This window comes from Chrysemys picta, chromosome 1 (assembly GCF_011386835.1).
Source record: "Chrysemys picta bellii isolate R12L10 chromosome 1, ASM1138683v2, whole genome shotgun sequence".
NCBI lineage: Eukaryota > Metazoa > Chordata > Testudines > Emydidae > Chrysemys > Chrysemys picta.
The window spans coordinates 348129737-348148637 of NC_088791.1; the positions used below are offsets into that span (position 1 = coordinate 348129737).

The window sequence follows — 18901 nt, forward strand, 5'->3', positions numbered from 1 at the left end:
CGATTAGACACATTTTGTTTAAATCATACCCCTCAGGTTCAGAGTCCTGCACTGGAGATACCACGCCACACTTAGGTATGATTACTGATGAGTTATCCTTTGTCTGTTCTACAGTAAGACACAATAATTGGTTACCCAAATTAAGAACGCATCCCTGTTTGTATAGGAAATTAGTTTTATAGGCAATTCCTTCGGTTTGCTAATTTCATTAATGCAAAGATATAAACCTTTTTAGGTGACCTATCCGTACTTCAATGGGTATAGAAAGTGTGGTAACAACCTGATTAGTTGCAAGTGTTTTGAGGATCTGGGATCCTTAACATGGATAATACTAATTGCTGTCTCAGTATCTATAATAAAATTCTTGTGGCGGCTCCCTACCAGTGCAGATATTGTGGGTCTCCCACTTGCATCCCTGCCTAAAGGAGCTATGACTACGCACAGGGCCGATTGGTGTTATGCTGAGTAATTTGTAGAGTATGCAGACAAATAACCTTTGGGATCTCCTTATATCTCTCCAGAGGCTGTCCACCGGAGAGAAGGAAATGAGTTAACGGAGGCCATTGGACGGTTTGAGGTTGCCTTCCATCATCAGCTCATTCATGTGGGCTTGGAGTTTCCGGATATCCCATCATTGAGCCTTAAGCATCTGCTTAAACATCATACAACTGAGTCCTTATTTTTGACTTGGGTCTCTACAGGCGTGAATTGTTTTGTGCCGCATCTGAAAAGAAAGGAACCCGGTCCCGGGCCCCTACATGGGATTCAAATGCATAACCCTGTCGAGGGGCATGTCCAGTCCAAGGTTCAGGGTTACTATGTGGGTTAGGGTTATCTTGCTAACGCTGGTACCTAGGGAATTTGTTAGTCTCTAAGGTGCCACAAGTACTCCTGTTCTTTTTTTAGGGAATTTAGGAACACCTCGGCCTAACCCGGGGTCCCTTAATCTGGTACATCAGGTGATACCAGCATACACTAAGGGGGTGTAGAGGGTTCACAAAATTCTAGGGACAATGTGGATGATTGCCCAAATGCCAATAAATGTCCACCCAAAGGGGCTGGATCTCCTGATCTATATGGTGCCAATGCATCCTTTGGTTGTTGTATCTCTCTCTGTTGTAACCTAGAGATTGCTACATCACAGGCACTAGCTACTTGTGTCACTTGTGACACTGCATCTTCTAGTTCTTGAACAATTACAGTTTCTAAAGGCACTTTGTCTTTACTATCGGGGTGGACACTAACAGAGGAGAGGATATTTCCTCCCCCTTTGCTCTGCTCATCTTATCCTTTACATTACTAGTTCCTTTCTCTATGATGACACTTTGCTCCGACTTCTGTGGTGCCACCCTGAGGCTTCCTTTTTTATCTGCAGATGGCTGGTAGCTTCTGCACTGTTAACTTCCTCTTTTGACTCTCCCTGTGGCTTCTCAGACTTAATCTCCAATTCCACTTCTAAAGGTACTGTATCAGCCTGAGCTCATTTTCGTGCCCTACTTTTAGTGATTGGCCATGCAGATTTTTGTATCTCCATTGGTTTCACCATGCCAATGGGGTTGGGAACCGATTTTTTTGGTCGCCTTTAGCACATTTTTTCACTTTTCAACTCTTTGATTCTTTCAAACAGCCGACCACGGTTTGATTTATAGCATCAGAGGGGTAGCCGTGTTAGTCTGAATCTGTAAAAAGCAACAGAGGGTCCTGTGGCACCTTTAAGACTAACAGAAGTATTGGAGCATAAGCTTTCGTGGGTGAATGCCCACTTGCGTCTGATGAAGTGGGCATTCACCCACGAAAGCTTATGCTCCAATACTTCTGTTAGTCTTAAAGGTGCCACAGGACCCTCCGTTGGTTTGATTTATAGCGTCCAGCGATTTTAAGCTGGCATCCAAAGTTTGCTGTGCTTTCCTGAGTAACTTTAATATTTTTTAATTTAATTTCTTTCCCAGCGAACTATAAGCTACGAGCAGACATTACCCCAAACTAGTTTTACACCTAGTTCAATAAGTCCCAAGTAAATGATAGAGGGATGGGGGTGCGTTCCCCTCTCTCCCCTCGATGGCTCATAGCTGATCGAGAGGTCTTTTCCCTCTGTCGGGGCTCATAGCTGATCGAGAGGTCTTTTCCCTCTGTCGGGACCTGCCAAACAGCGGGGGAACTGAGGCAGATGGATCAAAGGTGCAGCCTGTGAGAGTTGCGGGGACTGAAGAACTATACAAGTTCTGAGTTATTGCAGCTCTTGGCGGCAATTAATACATATATTTATCAACTCCCTCGCCACCACTTAGTGTGGGTCATTGGGCCCGATGCTACTGCTTTATATCCTATCGGTACCATTCGTTACCACTTCAGTCTCCAACAAAGCCCCTTAAGCGCGCGTATCACATTAAATAACATTACTGTTACTTTAAATAATATCATTACTTTATCTTGCAAGATTAAATTCAAAACTTATAAGTTAAAACTTTAAGTTAAACCACAATACAGAACGGAAATACTGGGCTTCCTGCCAAGCCGCAGCCACAGGAAATCAGGTTCCTGTGCTCTTAAGAGTGAGTTAGCAAGACACACAATCTTGCTCTGTAACTCTCTGTAACTTTAACTCTTTACTTATGCCTCAGGTGAGATTTTCAGGGGTCTAAGAATGCCTGGAATCCCTGAAAATTCCTGTCACGCACTCCTCGAGACTCCTGGCTGGCTCACCAGCCTGTAGCCTGATTTAGGGTGTTCTAATAATATTAATGTAATGTATTTATTTAATTTTAATTTAATTAATTAATATTAACAATAATTAATATAATTAATATTAATAGTATGGGTTTTAGGCTCGCCAATTTGTTTGATCAGAAGATAAAAGTTTTTGTCCTGAATTAGGCTTCACAGAATTTATAAAGGACCCTCGGGGGTATGATAGGAAGCTTACACTGAGACAGATATAGCCTTAAAGACTTTTTATTAAAATTAATAATAATAAGTAAATGGTAAAATACGTAGAGTTACAAAGTTACAACTGCATTACTGCTATTTAAAACATACATATGATATGACCAGCCTTGCAGTTCAGGTTTCTCAATTTTTGAGCGAGGGATGCAGTGCTTAGAAGAATGTAATGCTAAAAGCTATCTAAACTAAATTAGGGTTTACTTGCCTAACTTAAACTTAAAATCAAAACCTAATAAACAAAGAATAAAACTCAGGGAAACCAAGCTTGGCCTAGTTCCCTTGAAACTTAAAGTTTAAGAAGAACAAGTATAGCCTACTGATAGTAGCAGTCATCATAGATAGATAGATAGAGAAATAGAGTAGAAATAGAATGTAAGTGAGAATGATAGAGCAGAGTAAGAAATGGAGTAGAGTGAGAATGGAGTAAAGTGAGAATACTTCAGCGAGGTGGGTCACCTCTTTTATAGGGCAAAGTGCTGGAAATCCTTCCTCCTATGCCCAAATGTTATTCCTCACCCACAAAATGTTAGGGTACACTTACCCCATAGGCTAGTATGTATGTGCATATGGATGACATGTATGTACACACTTGTGGTGTACTTGTTAAGTCTCTGTGTACAACATTAAATCCCCCCCCATGCCATTTTTCATTGTCTACTGGTTTAGATAAAAGGTCATAGACATAGGCATGGGTACTCATTTTGTTAGGTAACAAGATGTAGGTCAATTTTGCTTTCTGAGTAAAAGGCCTTAATATAAATGTTAACTTTGCCTTAGCTTAACATACAGGATATGGCCTGTAGGTCTCTTGCATTACAGCCAAACTTACTTTAATATACATTTATAAACCTATTACAATAAACCAAATACTTAAACTATAAGAAAAAAAATATATTCATAGATTCTAGGACTGGAAGGGACCTCGAGAGGTCATCGAGTCCAGTCCCCTGCCCATGGCAGGACCAAATACTGTCTAGACCATCCCTGATAGACATTTATCTAACCTACTCTTAAATATCTCCAGAGATGGAGATTCCACAACCTCCCTAGGCAATTTATTCCAGTGTTTAACCACCCTGACAGTTAGAAACTTTTTCCTAATGTCCAACCTAGACCTCCCTTGCTGCAGTTTAAACCCATTGCTTCTGGTTCTATCCTTAGAGACTAAGGTGAACAAGTTTTCTCCCTCCTCCTTATGACACCCTTTTAGATACCTGAAAACTGCTATCATGTCCCCTCTCAGTCTTCTCTTTTCCAAACTAAACAAACCCAATTCTTTCAGCCTTCCTTCATAGGTCATGTTCTCAAGACCTTTAATCATTCTTGTTGCTCTTCTCTGGACCCTTTCCAATTTCTCCACATCTTTTTTAAAATGTGGCGCCCAGAACTGGACACAATACTCCAGCTGAGGCCTAACCAGAGCAGAGTAGAGTGGAAGAATGACTTCTCGTGTCTTGCTCACAACACACCTGTTAATACATCCCAGGATCATGTTTGCTTTTTTTGCAACAGCATCACACTGTTGACTCATATTTAGCTTGTGGTCCACTATAACCCCTAGATCCCTTTCTGCCGTACTCCTTCCTAGACAGTCTCTTCCCATTCTGTATGTGTGAAACTGATTGTTCCTTCCTAAGTGGAGCACTTTGCATTTGTCTTTGTTAAACTTCATCCTGTTTAACTCAGACTATTTCTCCAATTTGTCCAGATCATTTTGAATTATGACCCTGTCCTCCAAAGCAGTTGCAATCCCTCCCAGTTTGGTATCATCCGCAAACTTAATAAGCGTACTTTCTATCCCAATATGTAAGTCGTTGATGAAGATATTGAACAGCGCTGGTCCCAAAACAGACCCCTGCGGTACCCCACTCGTTACGCCTTTCCAGCAGGATTGGGAACCATTAATAACAACTCTCTGAGTACGGTTATCCAGCCAGTTATGCACCCACCTTATAGTAGCCCCATCTAAATTGTATTTGCCTAGTTTATCGATAAGAATATCATGCGATATATATATATATATATATATATATATATATATATATATATATATATATACACAAGCAAGGAGGTTAGTCCTATAGGCTACAAAACTGTTTAGTCTTTTGGTATGTTTGGCGTAAGTCGTGCATGTTTCTGAGCCAGATAGAAGACTGGATAAAGCACATGTCTCACCAATACAGATTTTCACTTTAGTTGACAATTTGTTATTGTTCCAGGCTCTGTCTTGCAAAAGACCAAAGTTCCTGACAGTTTTGCCAATTGTACTAGTGAGCTCAGCATCAAGATCTACATTGCTGGGAACAGTAGAGCCAAGGTAGCAAAATTGCTTGGTTTTAACATCTGGGACAGGGAGGTAAAGAACCCTAGAACAGGAAGCACAGAGGATAAAACAGGGGTAGTTTTGTGGTTTTGACTCTGTACAGGCCTGATCCAAAGCCCATTGAAATCAATGAGAGTCTTTCCATTGACTTCAGTGGGATTTAGCTCAGGCCCTTATTTCCTAAAAAAACCCCAAACAAACGCCGTTAGTTCCGAAAGTGAAAGTCTGCAGGGAGGTTTCTCAGATACAGTCAAACTATTTCCTGTGTTATGAACACTGCAGATTAAGTTCTACAACTGCAGCCAGCTCTTGCTCGGGTCAGCAGCCTGCCAGGGACTCAGACACACTTGGGAAAGTCAGGTATTGTAACATCATTCAATTCGTACTCTTCATTATCCTAATTACAGACACTCCTGCTGCATTTCTCTCTAGACAACAGGTCGCACAGTGGTTTAGACAATGATACAAATCTGCCTGAAATTACATCTGTCCAGTACCTATGGAACCGAGGGAGAGGGTGGGCCAGGATAAGGCAGCTGGCTGGGAGTGAGGAGACCAAGCTCTGCCCCTGGCCTGCTGTGTGTGACAATGGGCAAGTCACTCTACCTCTCTTTCTTCTACCAACCTTTGTCTGCCCTAGATTGTAAGTTTTGGGGGATTGGCACAGCCTCCCTATGTACAGCCCCTAGCACAACGGGGCCACAATCTGGGTTGGGAGCTCTAGGCACTTTTGTTATGCAAATTGTAATATCAGAGGGTAGAATCTGGGGTGCACAGAATGAAAAGTCCAATATTTTCTGTTGAGTTGATTTTAGAGCTTTAATTTGTTATAAAATTATAAAAGCTTTTGGGACGGGGAAACTACAGAAATATTTAAAACCCTGTGTAGTGAAAACAAAAAAAATCTGCTTATTTTGCTCACATCTACATCATAACATACATTGATCACAACTATTTCCATAGAGTGCAAACATCCCTGATTGTTGATTGTAAAGATCCATCCTCTGTTGACACAACTACCCAGACGATCTGTTCATAACATCAGGCGAGCCTCCCAAGCAGAACGCTGTTCATCTCTTCCCAGAGATTGCCAGGATAGCTGATATCGACCTATCCCTAGCTACCACTTTAGGCATCTCAGTCCCAGAATCAGGCCCCCACCCCGGATTCATAGGACCCCTGCTCAGCAGCCCGTGAACGCTGTAGGCGCATAAACTCACTCGGCACCTAAATTTCTGCAGTAACCAATCCCCCGGGCTCCTATGTTTCTGCCTCTGAGCATGTGCATCTAGCCCAGTATCCTGTCTTCCGACAGTGGCCAAAGCCAGGTGCCCCAGAGGGAGTGAACCTAACAGGTAATGATCAAGTGATCTCTCTCCTGCCATCCATCTCCACCCTCTGCTCTGCTCTGGCGAGACATGACTACTCAATCCTGATGGTTCCAATTTAGAAGTTGATTTTTTCCCTCCTTTACAGTTATATATGGGATTTCCTTTTCCTCTTTTTTTCAAAGGAACCAGTATCTCCATTGTTTGGGCAGCTTCTACAATGGACAATTTAGATGGGGAATTTTGCTTTCACCTTTTATACCTTTTCTTGATTGGGGCAGGTGCCTGCACCTTCCGACGGTCGGGTATTGGCAGGTTTCTGTACAGATTCTGGTAGAGGTTCTGGTTTTAGCCCTAAAGTGGCTTGCGGTACAATGGGCGTATCAGATTCAAAATGAATTATGCCACTTGTTTTTTTCATTTTTCCTTCTGACTCAATTGACTTAAAGGTATCGAAATTACTTGCTGGAATTTCAGGTTGCAAAGACTTTCATCTTTCCTGAGAGGTCCTGATATCTAGGATTGCCTCCTTACAGGCCTTCACAGCAACGTCTATACTTCCCTGAGTTTCTTGTAGTGAGCGGCCCAATTGCGGATGGGTTTGTGACATGTCTGGCTTACTTACTCTTTGTCTTAACTTCTCACGAATCCCTTTCTCCAGGGATAAGGCTCGTTGTGCCTGATCCAACTGTTCTATTTTGCTTCTCAATTTTCTTTCTAAAGTGTTATCTACAATAGATAAATCGTCCCTTTCCTCCACCTCCTGAGATTTTCTCTTTAATTTTTCTTTCTCAAAAACGGAACACCTTAAGTTCCATGGATCCGGGTGATCTATGCAGATTTGGTAATTCAGCATTTTTGCTGACACTCCACCATAGGTTTCAATGTAGACTATCTCGACAAGCCACTTGCACCCGGATCCCCCCCCCCACTGAGCCCTCTCACAGCCAGAGTAAGAGCTGGCTCACTATGGAGCAAAATCACTGAGAGCCGTTCAGCATCTTTGTATGGGGACAGATTTGTAGCTGTTATTTTCACCTATAAGGGGCTCTGTAGTTTTTATGCTGATGTAGCTGAAGAGGGTTACCACTGCGTCCCCTCCCCCCACACTCATGGCTGACCTTAACCCCACTGAAAGTAGGACTCCAAAACTCCCCTCTAGACATACCCATGTGTGTAGGTGTAAGTGGGGGAATGGTCCTGCTATTGTGGGGAACTTTTCTGGCTTCTGCACTACCCCTGGAATCGGCTAGCGAAAGGATAAGGCCTCGCCTCCTTATCTTACTCAGGATCGGTGTGTCCCTGCACCATCTCCTAGGAATGTGTTCGTGCCGTTACTCGAGAACTCTGGGTGTCCTGCACCTTACTCGCTACGCTGCTCGGGCACTCGCTCGCTGCGCCTCCCCGCCAGCTGCCCTGCTGGCCGCTCACTCTGCTCACCTTCGCACCAGCCACTCATTCACAAGCCGACTGCCAGTCACCTTCTGCTGCCACCCTCTCTGCTGTGACCGCTGCACCTCAGTATCTTAGCGATTTTCAGCTCTTAGCAGGTTGGGCAGAAACACAGTCCTACCACAACTGATTTCTGCTCTGACTGAGCATTTAAAATAACAATAGATGCTCCCAATGAAGACTATTTAGCTCTTCTTTTGAACAGTGGGGAGGAACAGGTCAAACCAGTCTGGGGACTCCTAGGGAGAGCTGTCCCCACCCCTCTTACTTTCACAGGCTCTGCATTCGAGCCCCTGGCTTAACGAGGTTCTTTTATCTGAGGGTGACCCTCTCATTTGGGACAGGTTAAGCACAGTCCTGCTTCCCTGTATGACAATAATGCCACCAATATTGGTAACAGCATTTCACTACCCCTGCATTCAGTTTTAAATTTTTTTATTACAGCTAATGTTAAAAAATTATATAATTCACAGGTTAAGAACCGAGCGTCTGTACATCCGAGTATGGTGCTTAGATTATCCACAAATACCAAGTTTTATAGTGCATAATCAGTAATAACCCAAATTTAGGTGAATAAATTTAAGAATACAGTTTAGATATTAGCATCCAAGTATTCGGGTACATCACTCAAGGAAAGCTATACAGGGAGTTGGTTGTGGAAAGCAAATATAGCAATGAGTGAAGATTGTCCCTCAGTCATTGAGAATTTACGGTAGGTTGTCCATTTAGAATACAATCCATGCGGAATGTATTTCAGTTACTTTCTCCACTGATTTGTAACCCAACCCCAGCCAAAGTTGATAATTTTGAGCAACAGCGTTCTGTCTGCTGGATATCTAAGCAGAGTAGGTGTGTTTATGTAAATACAGTTTGCTCCGGAAGTCTCTCCCCCTCCCAGCTAGTTGTCAGGGAAGAATTCAGCAGACCCTGCTTACATTGGCAATCTCAGACTACCGTGGAAGAGCCATTTCAAACAAAGAAGCATCACCCGGCCCATCATTCTTCAAAGAAATATGAAACGTGTTCAGATTCATCTTCCACCCACCTGTTCTGTGCACACATCACACCCCTACATTTCGTACCCATTTACTCTGTGCTGACATCCATCCCACCACCCCAGGTACAGCTCAGCACTTGCCTACACCAAGCTAACCCCTCAGCTACACTATGGGAGGGAGAGCACCACCACACACCCTCTCCTGTACGGGCAAAAGGCAGGGGAGGGATGGCATTTCCAGGTGTTCAGTGAACATAAGAACATAAGAATGGCCATACTGGGTCAGGCCAAAGGTCCATCCAGCCCAGTATCCTGTCTACTGACAGTGGCCAAAGCCAGGTGCCCCAAAGGGAGTGAACCTAACAGGTAATGATCAGTGATCTCTCTCCTGCCATCCATCTCCATCCTCTGACAGACAGAGGCTAGGGACACCATTCCTTACCCATGCTGGCTAATAGCCATTAATGGACTTAACCTCCATGAATTCATCCAGTTCTCCTTTAAACCCTGTTATAGTCCTAGCCTTCACAACCTCCTCAGGCAAGGAGTTCCACAGGTTGACTGTGCGCTGTGTGAAGAGGAACTTCCTTTTATTTGTTTTAAACCTGCTGCCCATTAAACTTCCCAGGAAACACTCCCAGGAAACACTTCAAGCCTGTTGCTTCCGACTCTTGGCCCTAACTCTGCTTTCCCTGAGCAAGACACTGCTACCCCCTAGTCCCCATTGTCACTGGTTCTCCCCCACGGTCCAGTCTACAAATTCCAATGCCTGGCTCCCTTTCCCTGGCCAGAAAATCAACGCCCAAAGACCCAACTCCACAACGTATCCTCTAAACAAGGGATCAGCTCAGCAGGAGAACAGGAGTGGCAAGCAGAGGAGTTTTTCAGGGCATAGATGTCAATCCAGTGCATGGAGGTCAAGAGACTTGGTAAGTTGTGTGCTGGTCTCTTTGCTGTTTGTCTCCATGTGGCTGGGGTTGGGGTCCCTGACCAGGCCAGGTGACAGAGGTCTGTGTGTTTGTGTCTCTGCGAGGGCCGTGTGGCTGCGACCCTTGTGCCTAGGATCAACCCTGGTGTTTGACGACTGAGTCGTGGATCACCCCGTTAGCCACGGGGCAGAACTAAGCAGCGAGGTGCAGAGTGTATGAGGTAGTTAGTGGCAAGCAAACACTTGACCAGGCACTTGGGTGAGGCACTGAAGTATTGAGCTATGTCGTTATTTTAGCCCCATTCCCTAGGAGATGATCGACAGACCTGTCCGGCCGCTGGTTTCTGTGTATTGTGCCGTGTAATGGCACTTATGAGTCAACACAGCAGCACTATGGATCGTATTTCTACCCCCCCAAAGTCTTTTAGGGAAATGTGATCCCCATGAAGTAAAAGCAGGATTTCCCCACAACTGCTCCCCACCCCTCCAGCTGAGAACTGTATTTCAGGGTCAAACCCATCTCCGTTACGGTTGGGCTGCAGTCCGTGAGATAGCAATTCCTGCCTGGGAAATCCCAGTCACTGAATGTGGAACAACAGATCACAGTGAAACAATGGGGAGGATGTTTGGGTTTGATGTGTTCTTTCCCCCCAAATCTCCACTGACGTTCCTGATGGATTCTCCTGCAGCTGCACAGGGATGTTGGAACCATTATGAAGCCTCTGCTGATCCCCTTGACGTACTTCTGTCTTCAGACCTGGCTGGGAATCCCTCAGGTAAACTCTTGAGCTTTGCCAGTGAAACACTCTGTGTTTTCTCGTGTTTCTGCTCAAGGCTATGCAGGCAGCCATACTGCCTTAGACCCATAGACATGTAGGGCTGGAAGGGACCACGAGAGGTTATCTAGTGCAGCCTTGTGTGCTGAGGCTGGACCACGTGCACCGAGACCAGCCCGGACAGGTGTTTGTCTAATCAGGGCCCCATGCCACCTTCCCTAGTGGCTGCTGGGGAACCCCGGCCCTCCCACTAAACTGGGTTCCAGACCAGGTATCTTCTGACCAGCAGCCAAGGTCTGCTCCGTCAGACTCCTTGCTGCTGCCTCCATGGGTATCTTCCTACCACAGCCTTTTCCCAGCCCGCACAGCCTCTCCCGGCCCACCCTTCTTTCAGGGCTGGGCTCGCAAGGCTCCCCCGGAGAATCCCCCAACAGGATCCCAAACCAAAAGAACAAAATTAAACCAATTTCCTCCTTACCCTGCAGGAGCCTTCCTGTTCCCCTCAGGTCACTCCACTCTGTACTGCCAGGAGAGGGACTGCCGAGGTCTTCCCCCTCTCCCTGCAGCCCCTCAAACTCCAGTCCCAACTCCCCCTAGGCTTTACTAACACTGCCGCCGGCTTCCTCCTGGCCCAAGGCAACTCACCTCTGGCCGCAGGCTTCACTACCCCCAGCCTCCCAGGCCTCCTCCTGGCTCCGGGCCCTCCAGTTCTGGCTCCAGGCCTCTGTCTGGCTTTAGCCCACGAGGGGGCATTCCCATCCACCCCAGCTGGGTTCGATCACCAGTTGTGCCTAACACCCCTCCAGGTGCCACCCTGCAGCCTAAAGGGGCTCAGGCTCCTGTCAACCCCTGGTTAACCAGTGTGGGGTTTATACAACCCACCACAACGATGTTGCTGTCCTCCATGCGCGTTCGGGGCTTGGATCCTGGATGTAACCTTCTCACGGGCACCGCCAGCCCTGGAGCATGCAGTGCATGGCTGGCATACGGAGATGGCAACCCACTGACTCCCCCTGAGGTAGATGGATGTGATTTTAGATATCTCTGTGGGAGTGGATTGGGATCTCAGTCTCTCCTAGCTCCCTCACTTCTATGTCCCTTGTTCCCCCTGCTTTGTCTTCCCTATTAATGTATCCCTTCCTGCCTTTCTTCCTAACCCTACATCTAGACACAGCCCAGTAAACTAAAAACACCTCTGTCACAGGTACATAGCTTGCTGGTCCCTGCCCCACTCCTCCCTCCCAAAAATCGAGGCTCCAATGTGACATTTGCCAAACAACACACTGAGGATTCTGCTTGTTTGTTCCATCCCTTTCTCCCCCCTTTCCTCTGCCTTGTCGCTTTAGAGGTAAGATTCTAGGGCAGAGGCCATTCCAAGTGTGTTTGTACAGGGCCGAGCACAATGGGGCCCTGATCCTGGGTGTGACTTCTAAGTGCTACTGTAACACAAATGCCAGTGTGACTGTATGTTTCTTTTATTCTCCCAGGCAAAATGCCAGGTGGAGCTGAGCATGATGGATGACGCTTTTGATGACCAATATATAGGATGTGCTGAAGAAATGGCTGGAATTGCACCTGGACTGCTAGAGAAAGAAAAGTCCATGTCCTCAGTGTTTAGCAGGGTGTGGGAAAACTCAGAACAAAAATGGGAACTTGTAAAGAAAAAGATTCCTCTGCCCACAGGCTTTAAAGATGAGCATGGAAGAGCCATAATAGCCTATACTGACGATGACTTTCACCGTGAGTTGAATGCGGCAGTGAGAGAGGCTGGGATATCTCGAGCTCATTACATGGCCAGTTTCCAGTTCAAAGCCTTTCATTATTATTTGACAAGAGCTTCACAGCTCTTACGAGGGAGGTGTGATGTGATGTACAAAAGGACGGTGTACCGGGGGGTTTCTGCCAGATTTCAGCACACGGGATCAGGTCACATTAGGTTTGGATACTTTGCCTCTTCGTCTTTTGATATAGGAATAGCTAAGACATTTGGTACGGACACATTGTTCGCCATCCACACGTGCTTTGGTGCTGAGATCAGGGCCTTCTCTCGCATTCAGGAGGAGGAAGAAGTATTAATCCCAGTCCATGAGATATTCAACATGTCCCGAGGACAAAGGAATAACCGCTTTGTCCTCCGGAGCACAAACCGGACCTGCAGCCATTTTAACTGCGCGTACCTGGGCGGTGAGTACTGGGCTGAACAGGAGAAATATTTGGGTGGGGCTATTTTCTGTGGAGAATTTGAAAACCCCACTTCAGGGAGAGCTGACGAGAGGGACGCTGACTTGAGGACTTGCCACCAGGGCTGGGGGAGACAGGCTGCCACGACTCTTGCTGCCAGAGAGGGCTCGGGCTGGGGTGGGTGGACACTGGGTCCCACTCGCTCACTGAGGAAAGAGAAGCTGCCTAGACACCCACGACACCAAGTGTCCTGCTTTGAGCAGGGGGTTGGACTAGATACCTCCAGAGATCTCTTCCAACCCTGATCTTCTATGATTCTATGACACCCTGGCGATGGGAGCACTAGAAAGGCAGGTGAAGGCCCCAAATCACTGCGAGTCTTCAACACAACCACGCCCCGTACAGAGTCCACAGGAGCCCTGGCAGAGCAGCTGTGGCTCCTCAGACACGGCACAGCAAACCCAGAGGCTGTGGGAAGGGAGCAGGCGGGTGGCCTAGTGTGCAGATGGCACATTATTCGGGGCAGTCAGGACTAGGGACGCCGGTGAGGAACTTCAGAGAGATCTAACCGAGTTGGGTGAATGGGCAACGCAACATCAGGTGACATTCCCTGACACACATTCAAGGTAACGCCCGTTGTGAGGGATAATTTCACTGAATTGTTAATGAACTGTATCGACTCAGGAGGAAACCTGGCCAGCATTGTGGCGAGTTCGGTGCAAATCTCAGTGAAAACCTCTGTTCAATGTGCTGCTAGGTCTATAAAGGAAACAAAATGCTAGCAAGCATAAGGAATGATGGAATGGAGAATAATGTGAAAATATTGTATCACCATTATATTAACCCATGGGGCACCCTTCACTGGGATTTTAGGGTTGGCTCTGATGACCTGAGCTCTGAAAGATTTATCGGAAGGGGGTGGGTGGGAAAAGATTCCAGAGAGAAGGAGGATGAAAATGATCAGAGGTCTGGAGCGATTTCTTTGGGGGAGATTGGGATGATTTAGTTAAGCAGTGGTTATCAAACTTTTGTACTGGTGACCCCTTTCACATAGCAAACCACTGAGTGTGACTCCCCACCCCCTATACATTAAAAACACTTTTAAATGTATTTAATACCATTATAAATGCTGGAGGCAAAGCGGGATTTGGGGTGGAGGCTGACATCTCGTGACCCCCCATGTAATAACCTCGCGATGCCCTGAAGGGTTCCGACACCCAGTTTGAGAACCCCTGGTTAAGAGAAAAGACATAAAAAAGTGATAGAAATCTGTAAAATAACAAGTGAGATAGGGAAAATGGCAGTGTCTAATTTACCACTTTATCATAAAACATGAATAAACTGAAGATAATATATTTTAATTAGTGAAAGGGGTTGTAGAATGCAGGCTTAACTCGTGGAACTCATTGCCACAAGGTTTTCATGAGGTCAAGTGCTTAGTAGAATTCAAAAAAAGAATTAACTATTTATATAGACAGTGAGAATCTCCACAGTTATGTTACATAGGATACAAATTTTTTTTTAAAAGAGCACTAAACCCTTAGGCATGAGGCCATACAGCAGTCACTAACTGCCAGGGTTGGGGAGGTAATTTCCTGTATGTGTCGGTAATTCCACTCCGGGGTTTCTTGCAGCTTCTCCTGATGCAGCTGTGCCTGACCTCAGTCAGGGACAGGACACCAGGCTAGATGTAGCCTGTTGGTGGGATCCAGTCTGACAATTACTATGTTTCTTTGGAAATAGTAGAATGGAGTTGAAAATTCCACCTGAGGTCACATTTCATTGACCCTCTCTGTTTGTACCGTAGGAGAGAAGAACCAAATATGTGTTGACAACTCTGGTAAGAAAGAAGCATTTTGTTTTCATTGTTTTGACAATAACTTTCCCTCTGTATTGAAGTGCAGAGCACAGAGCAACCCCACCAGGCAAACATGTCATATGCAGGGAAACAACTTGAGAAAAAAGTGGGATGAACTGCACGTTCTGTCTATTTATCCAGGTTCTCGTAGGGAGCTCATGACTAGTATCTGAGCACCTTCACGTCTGACTCAATTCCAGGCACAGTTGATTTCAGAAAAGAAAATTTAAGGAGAATAACCCCTTCGAGCCCTAAAGATTTATCTTCAGTGTCCTGACCTATAAGCTGAACACACATCCCCTAACCCAACACCACAAGTGTGTCTCCATCTCCCTCCTCTCATAACTAGCCCCATTCTAGCCCCAGTGGAACTACATCCTCTCAAGGTCTAAACAGGACTATTTTACCAGAGCAGGTCGGAAAAATCTCAACAAAATATTTTCTCCTTGGAATTTGACAATTTGTCAAACTCTTCACCTTCTGCAGAGCTGGTTTGATTTCGACACTGTTCTGTCAGAACGCTGCCTGGGTTCTGGCCAGATCACCCGCCTGGCTCCTTGGCAGCTTGGCTGGTGGGCTACCGAGGAGTCATAGACCCCAGGACTTCCAATGGCCCCGACCCTGGGACAGCCTGCTCGGTGCACTGCCCCAGAGCCAACGCTCCCTTCCCTTGTGTAGAGAATTTCAAAATGATGGTGTTGTTTTTTATTCCAAGTCAGAACAAAACCAAATTTTGAAATATCAAAATCCTCCACAAAATGGAATGATCTGCTCTACATTTCTCCCTAAAGCCAAGAGAACAAACCAACAAACAAACAGAAATGGTGCTACTGGTGTCTGCAGCCACTGTCTCATAGACTCATGTCTTTATTATTCATAACTGGTCTGGAATACACTTATGTGGCAGACGACAAGCTCCAAATCGGAGCCTCTGGGACCGGCTTGGGTGAAACGTGCTCACTAATGATTGGTACCAAAGGAACAAGCAGGCTGAGGAGGGAGGAAGCAGGTGAAATATCTCACCAGTGAGATGAATGTCCCAGGCTGGAGTGTCCTGCTGAGGGGAATTGGATTAATGTCCCTCTGGCATAACAGGTTTCAGTAGCTGGTGAGCAGGGTACCTGTGTCCAGCTTTAAGGATCTCTGTCAATGTGAAATAATTTCCTATCAATTGTTTGATCTGCTTTTTCCTATTAACAGTTACCAGAGGTGGCATCGCCTTTCCCAGTGTTCTGAGCCATTTACTGTTTGGAGGATCCGTCATCCTGGTCCACGTGGCTGCTATGAAACTGTTTGCTGGTTTCTCAATTGTCCTATTCATGTTACTCACTTTTTCTCTCTAACACAAATCATGGTGATGGGACTTGCCAGATCCAAAGCCGTCCTGCTATGCTGCCAGCGTTCCAAAGGGAAACCAGGAACATGGAGGGAGTGTCGCTGGTACCTGCTTGGGCAAGCTTTGATTGTACGTTACCGATGAGTAAATCAAAATGGAAGCTCATAGTTCTAGTCCAGGTGGGATTTGTTAAGTTGGTGTCTGTTATATAAATAGTTACTTGTATTCCTGTCATGCTAGCACTTTTGTACCAACTTTTGATGACTTCAGTATAAGACTTTTCAGAAATGAACTAAGTCAGAGTATTTTCATGAATACATGTGACGGATTAATCTGTGTCTCGGCCAGGTGACTCTGTACCAGGACAGTTTGTGGGGTCCCAAGTCTATATCTCTCAGTCACTTTCCTATCAAATTTGCTCAGAAGATGAAATTTCTAACTGGTGAGCTCAAAGGCCCAGTTCTGGGCTAGTTTACTCACCTGCCTGCCCACTGACTGTCCTGGGATTGCATGCTCAGAACTTCCATGCATGAGAACAATGCTTCACAAATCAATTAACGCCAACAACTAGGTTCTTACCAGAGCTACCGCGATCTTGTCAAGTCCTCTTGGCTGAAACACAAGCAGAACGTTTCGGGTAACTGCAATCGGGTGCGATGTTCAGCCTCAGTCTGAGCTCTCCAGGGACAAACTCTGGTGAGCCTCGCCATGGGAGCTTACCCTGCCTAGACACGGCACTACAAATGAATGGGGTTATAATCGAGGAATATTGGAATTAGCCCAATCTAGTTGATGAGCCAGACTTTAAAAAAAGAGCCAGATTCTTGGAGAGAAATGCCAAGTGCTTCCAGCCAACGAACGACGTACTGCATTGGATGCTGACGCTGCACTTAAAGGTCTCTTGGCGTTTTCATGATAAACCATCGGCTCCTCTCCCGCGGGGATTCTCAGCAGTGTGCCCCATGATGGAATGTTCCATTCTCCCGGGGGGAATCGCTGACCTCCAAGAAAAAGGTTAAAGACAAGTGCTTAGGGCAACGTTTCCAAAAGCAGCGTCTGCTTTTGTGTCACTTGATGGCGTGCTCCCAGCTCCCACTAACTTCAGCTGAGGTTATGGGCTCAAACCCTCTGATAGTCAGACCCCAGGAGTCTCAGGTCTGGCACCAGAAAGGGCCTAAAGGAGCATTTTAAAAGCTGTCTGTTCATTTGGGTTAATTGGCAATCAGTTAACTCCAGTTACAGTAGGACGTCAAAACTCTATGTAATGGGACTGTTGGCCTCTTACTAAAACGCAGTGGGGGTTATGGTTGCTAGCTCCCAGTACCAAAAGAAAGGGGAAGGGTGGATGGGAAATCAGGAGCCTGAGACTGACAGTCCCCAGGAACAATGGGGAGAGGCCAATGCTCCAGGTCAGCCTGATTGACAGGGCGGGCAGCTAATCAGAGAGTCAGGAGGCCAGGGGCGTCCCGTCCTCCAGGTGAGCTGGAATGGCCTGGGTCAGACAGAGTGGGGCAGAGCTAAGGGGAGAGCAGGGGCCCACACTGAGCTGGGGAGTGGAGCCGCGCCAGCCGGAGGGGCCAGAGAAGCCGCCCAGGGAGCTGGTCGCAGAGCAGCAGCAGTGCTGGGGCAGCAGAGTGGAGCAGGAGCTGAGGCAGAGTGGAGGAGCTGGAGCTGGGGCTGGGGCTGCAATAGGAGCTTGGGCTGGAGCAATCCAGAGCTGGATGCGGTGAGCAGCTGGGGAGAGTGAGGGGGACCCTGGGCAGTGGGCCCAGTGCAGGGAGACGCCCCCAGCCAAGAGGCCTTGCAGGCCAGACTTGGAGGGGGATCGTATCCCCGAGGGGGCGGGGGCTGACGCTGGGAAGAAGGGTCCTGCCACCTAGAGCCTGGGGGCGTGTGGCCACCGCCAGAGCAAGTGTCCGACCCGCAGCGTCTCTGCAGCACAGCCAGGGCCTGAGAAGGGGCCTGGGACCTGTGAGGAACAGACTGAACTGCCCTGACATCCCAGAGACGCTGGTTGTGATGTCCCCGTGTCACAGAGCGGGTGACGGGTTTTCCTTTCACCTTTCCCATTTTTTCCTTATTTTTTTCAATTGATTGCTGTTTAATACATTGTATTTGCTTTGAGCTGCATGTAATGATCAGTGGGTCAGGGAAGTGTCCAGTGTGGAGAGAGGACCCCAGAGTGGGGACACCCTAACCCCGCCCTAAGTGACCATGCCAAGAGTGGTGGTTGAGCCCCCCAGGAATCCTGGGCCCAGCCTTGTCGGGGTTATGAGGACTCATACAGGAGAGTGGAAGGGGAGTCCTCAAGGTCAGGCAGCCTCTGGGTAAAGGAAGTGGGAACGAAGACTCAGATCCTTTCGCTAGCCCATTTCACAGGGGCGGTGTATAAGCCAAGAAAGTTCCCCACAATAGCAGAACCATTCCCCAACTTAATGTTGTTTTCCTTGGTTTCTAAGTAAGCTGTTGCCCCTAAAATAGCCAGAGGGTTTGGAGTCTTTACTTGGCTTTAACATCTGGTTCAGGGAGATAAAGAATCCTTGAACAGGAAGCACAGAGGATAAAACGGAGATAGTTTTGTGGATACATTTGGAAATAGGTGATATTGGGAATACTCAGGACCCCTTGCCCAAGTTCATAGTAACCTTTTGAGTCTGTGTAGGCCTGATCCAAAGCCCATTGAAATCAATGGGAATCTTTCCATTGGCTTCAGTGAGAGTAAGCTCAACCCCTTATTGCTAAAAACAATTCCATTAATTCTGAAAGTGAAAGTCAGCAG

General features: G+C 46.6%; 1 protein-coding gene across 3 annotated transcripts; it reads left to right on the forward strand.

Moving 5' to 3' along the window:
* Nucleotides 1-5497: 5497 nt before the first annotated feature.
* On the forward strand, nucleotides 5498-16410 carry LOC101942897 (ecto-ADP-ribosyltransferase 5-like). Of its 3 annotated transcripts, XM_065581848.1 has the most exons (6): nucleotides 5498-5626; nucleotides 9835-9972; nucleotides 10661-10747; nucleotides 12235-12931; nucleotides 14736-14768; nucleotides 15987-16410. In XM_065581848.1, the coding sequence occupies exons 3-6, from the start codon at nucleotides 10685-10687 to the stop codon at nucleotides 16127-16129; spliced, it is 936 nt and encodes a 311-aa protein (XP_065437920.1). In that variant the 5' UTR covers nucleotides 5498-5626; nucleotides 9835-9972; nucleotides 10661-10684; the 3' UTR covers nucleotides 16130-16410. The 3 variants fall into 3 exon arrangements, with proteins under 3 accessions (XP_065437920.1, XP_008170971.2, XP_042696163.2); XM_008172749.4 differs by lacking the exon at nucleotides 5498-5626 and having other exon boundaries at nucleotides 8258-9972; XM_042840229.2 differs by lacking the exons at nucleotides 5498-5626; nucleotides 14736-14768; nucleotides 15987-16410 and having other exon boundaries at nucleotides 9361-9972; nucleotides 12235-13353.
* Nucleotides 16411-18901: the final 2491 nt, after the last annotated feature.

Bases quoted from the DNA above. Each gene is read 5' to 3' on its own strand.
- LOC101942897 (XM_042840229.2), top strand. From the start codon at position 9,508: ATGGACTTAACCTCCATGAATTCATCCAGTTCTCCTTTAAACCCTGTT. The intron at 9,973-10,660 runs GTAAGTTGTGTG...ATTCTCCTGCAG, and splicing joins CATGGAGGTCAAGAGACTTG to CTGCACAGGGATGTTGGAAC. The intron at 10,748-12,234 runs GTAAACTCTTGA...TTATTCTCCCAG, and splicing joins CCTGGCTGGGAATCCCTCAG to GCAAAATGCCAGGTGGAGCT.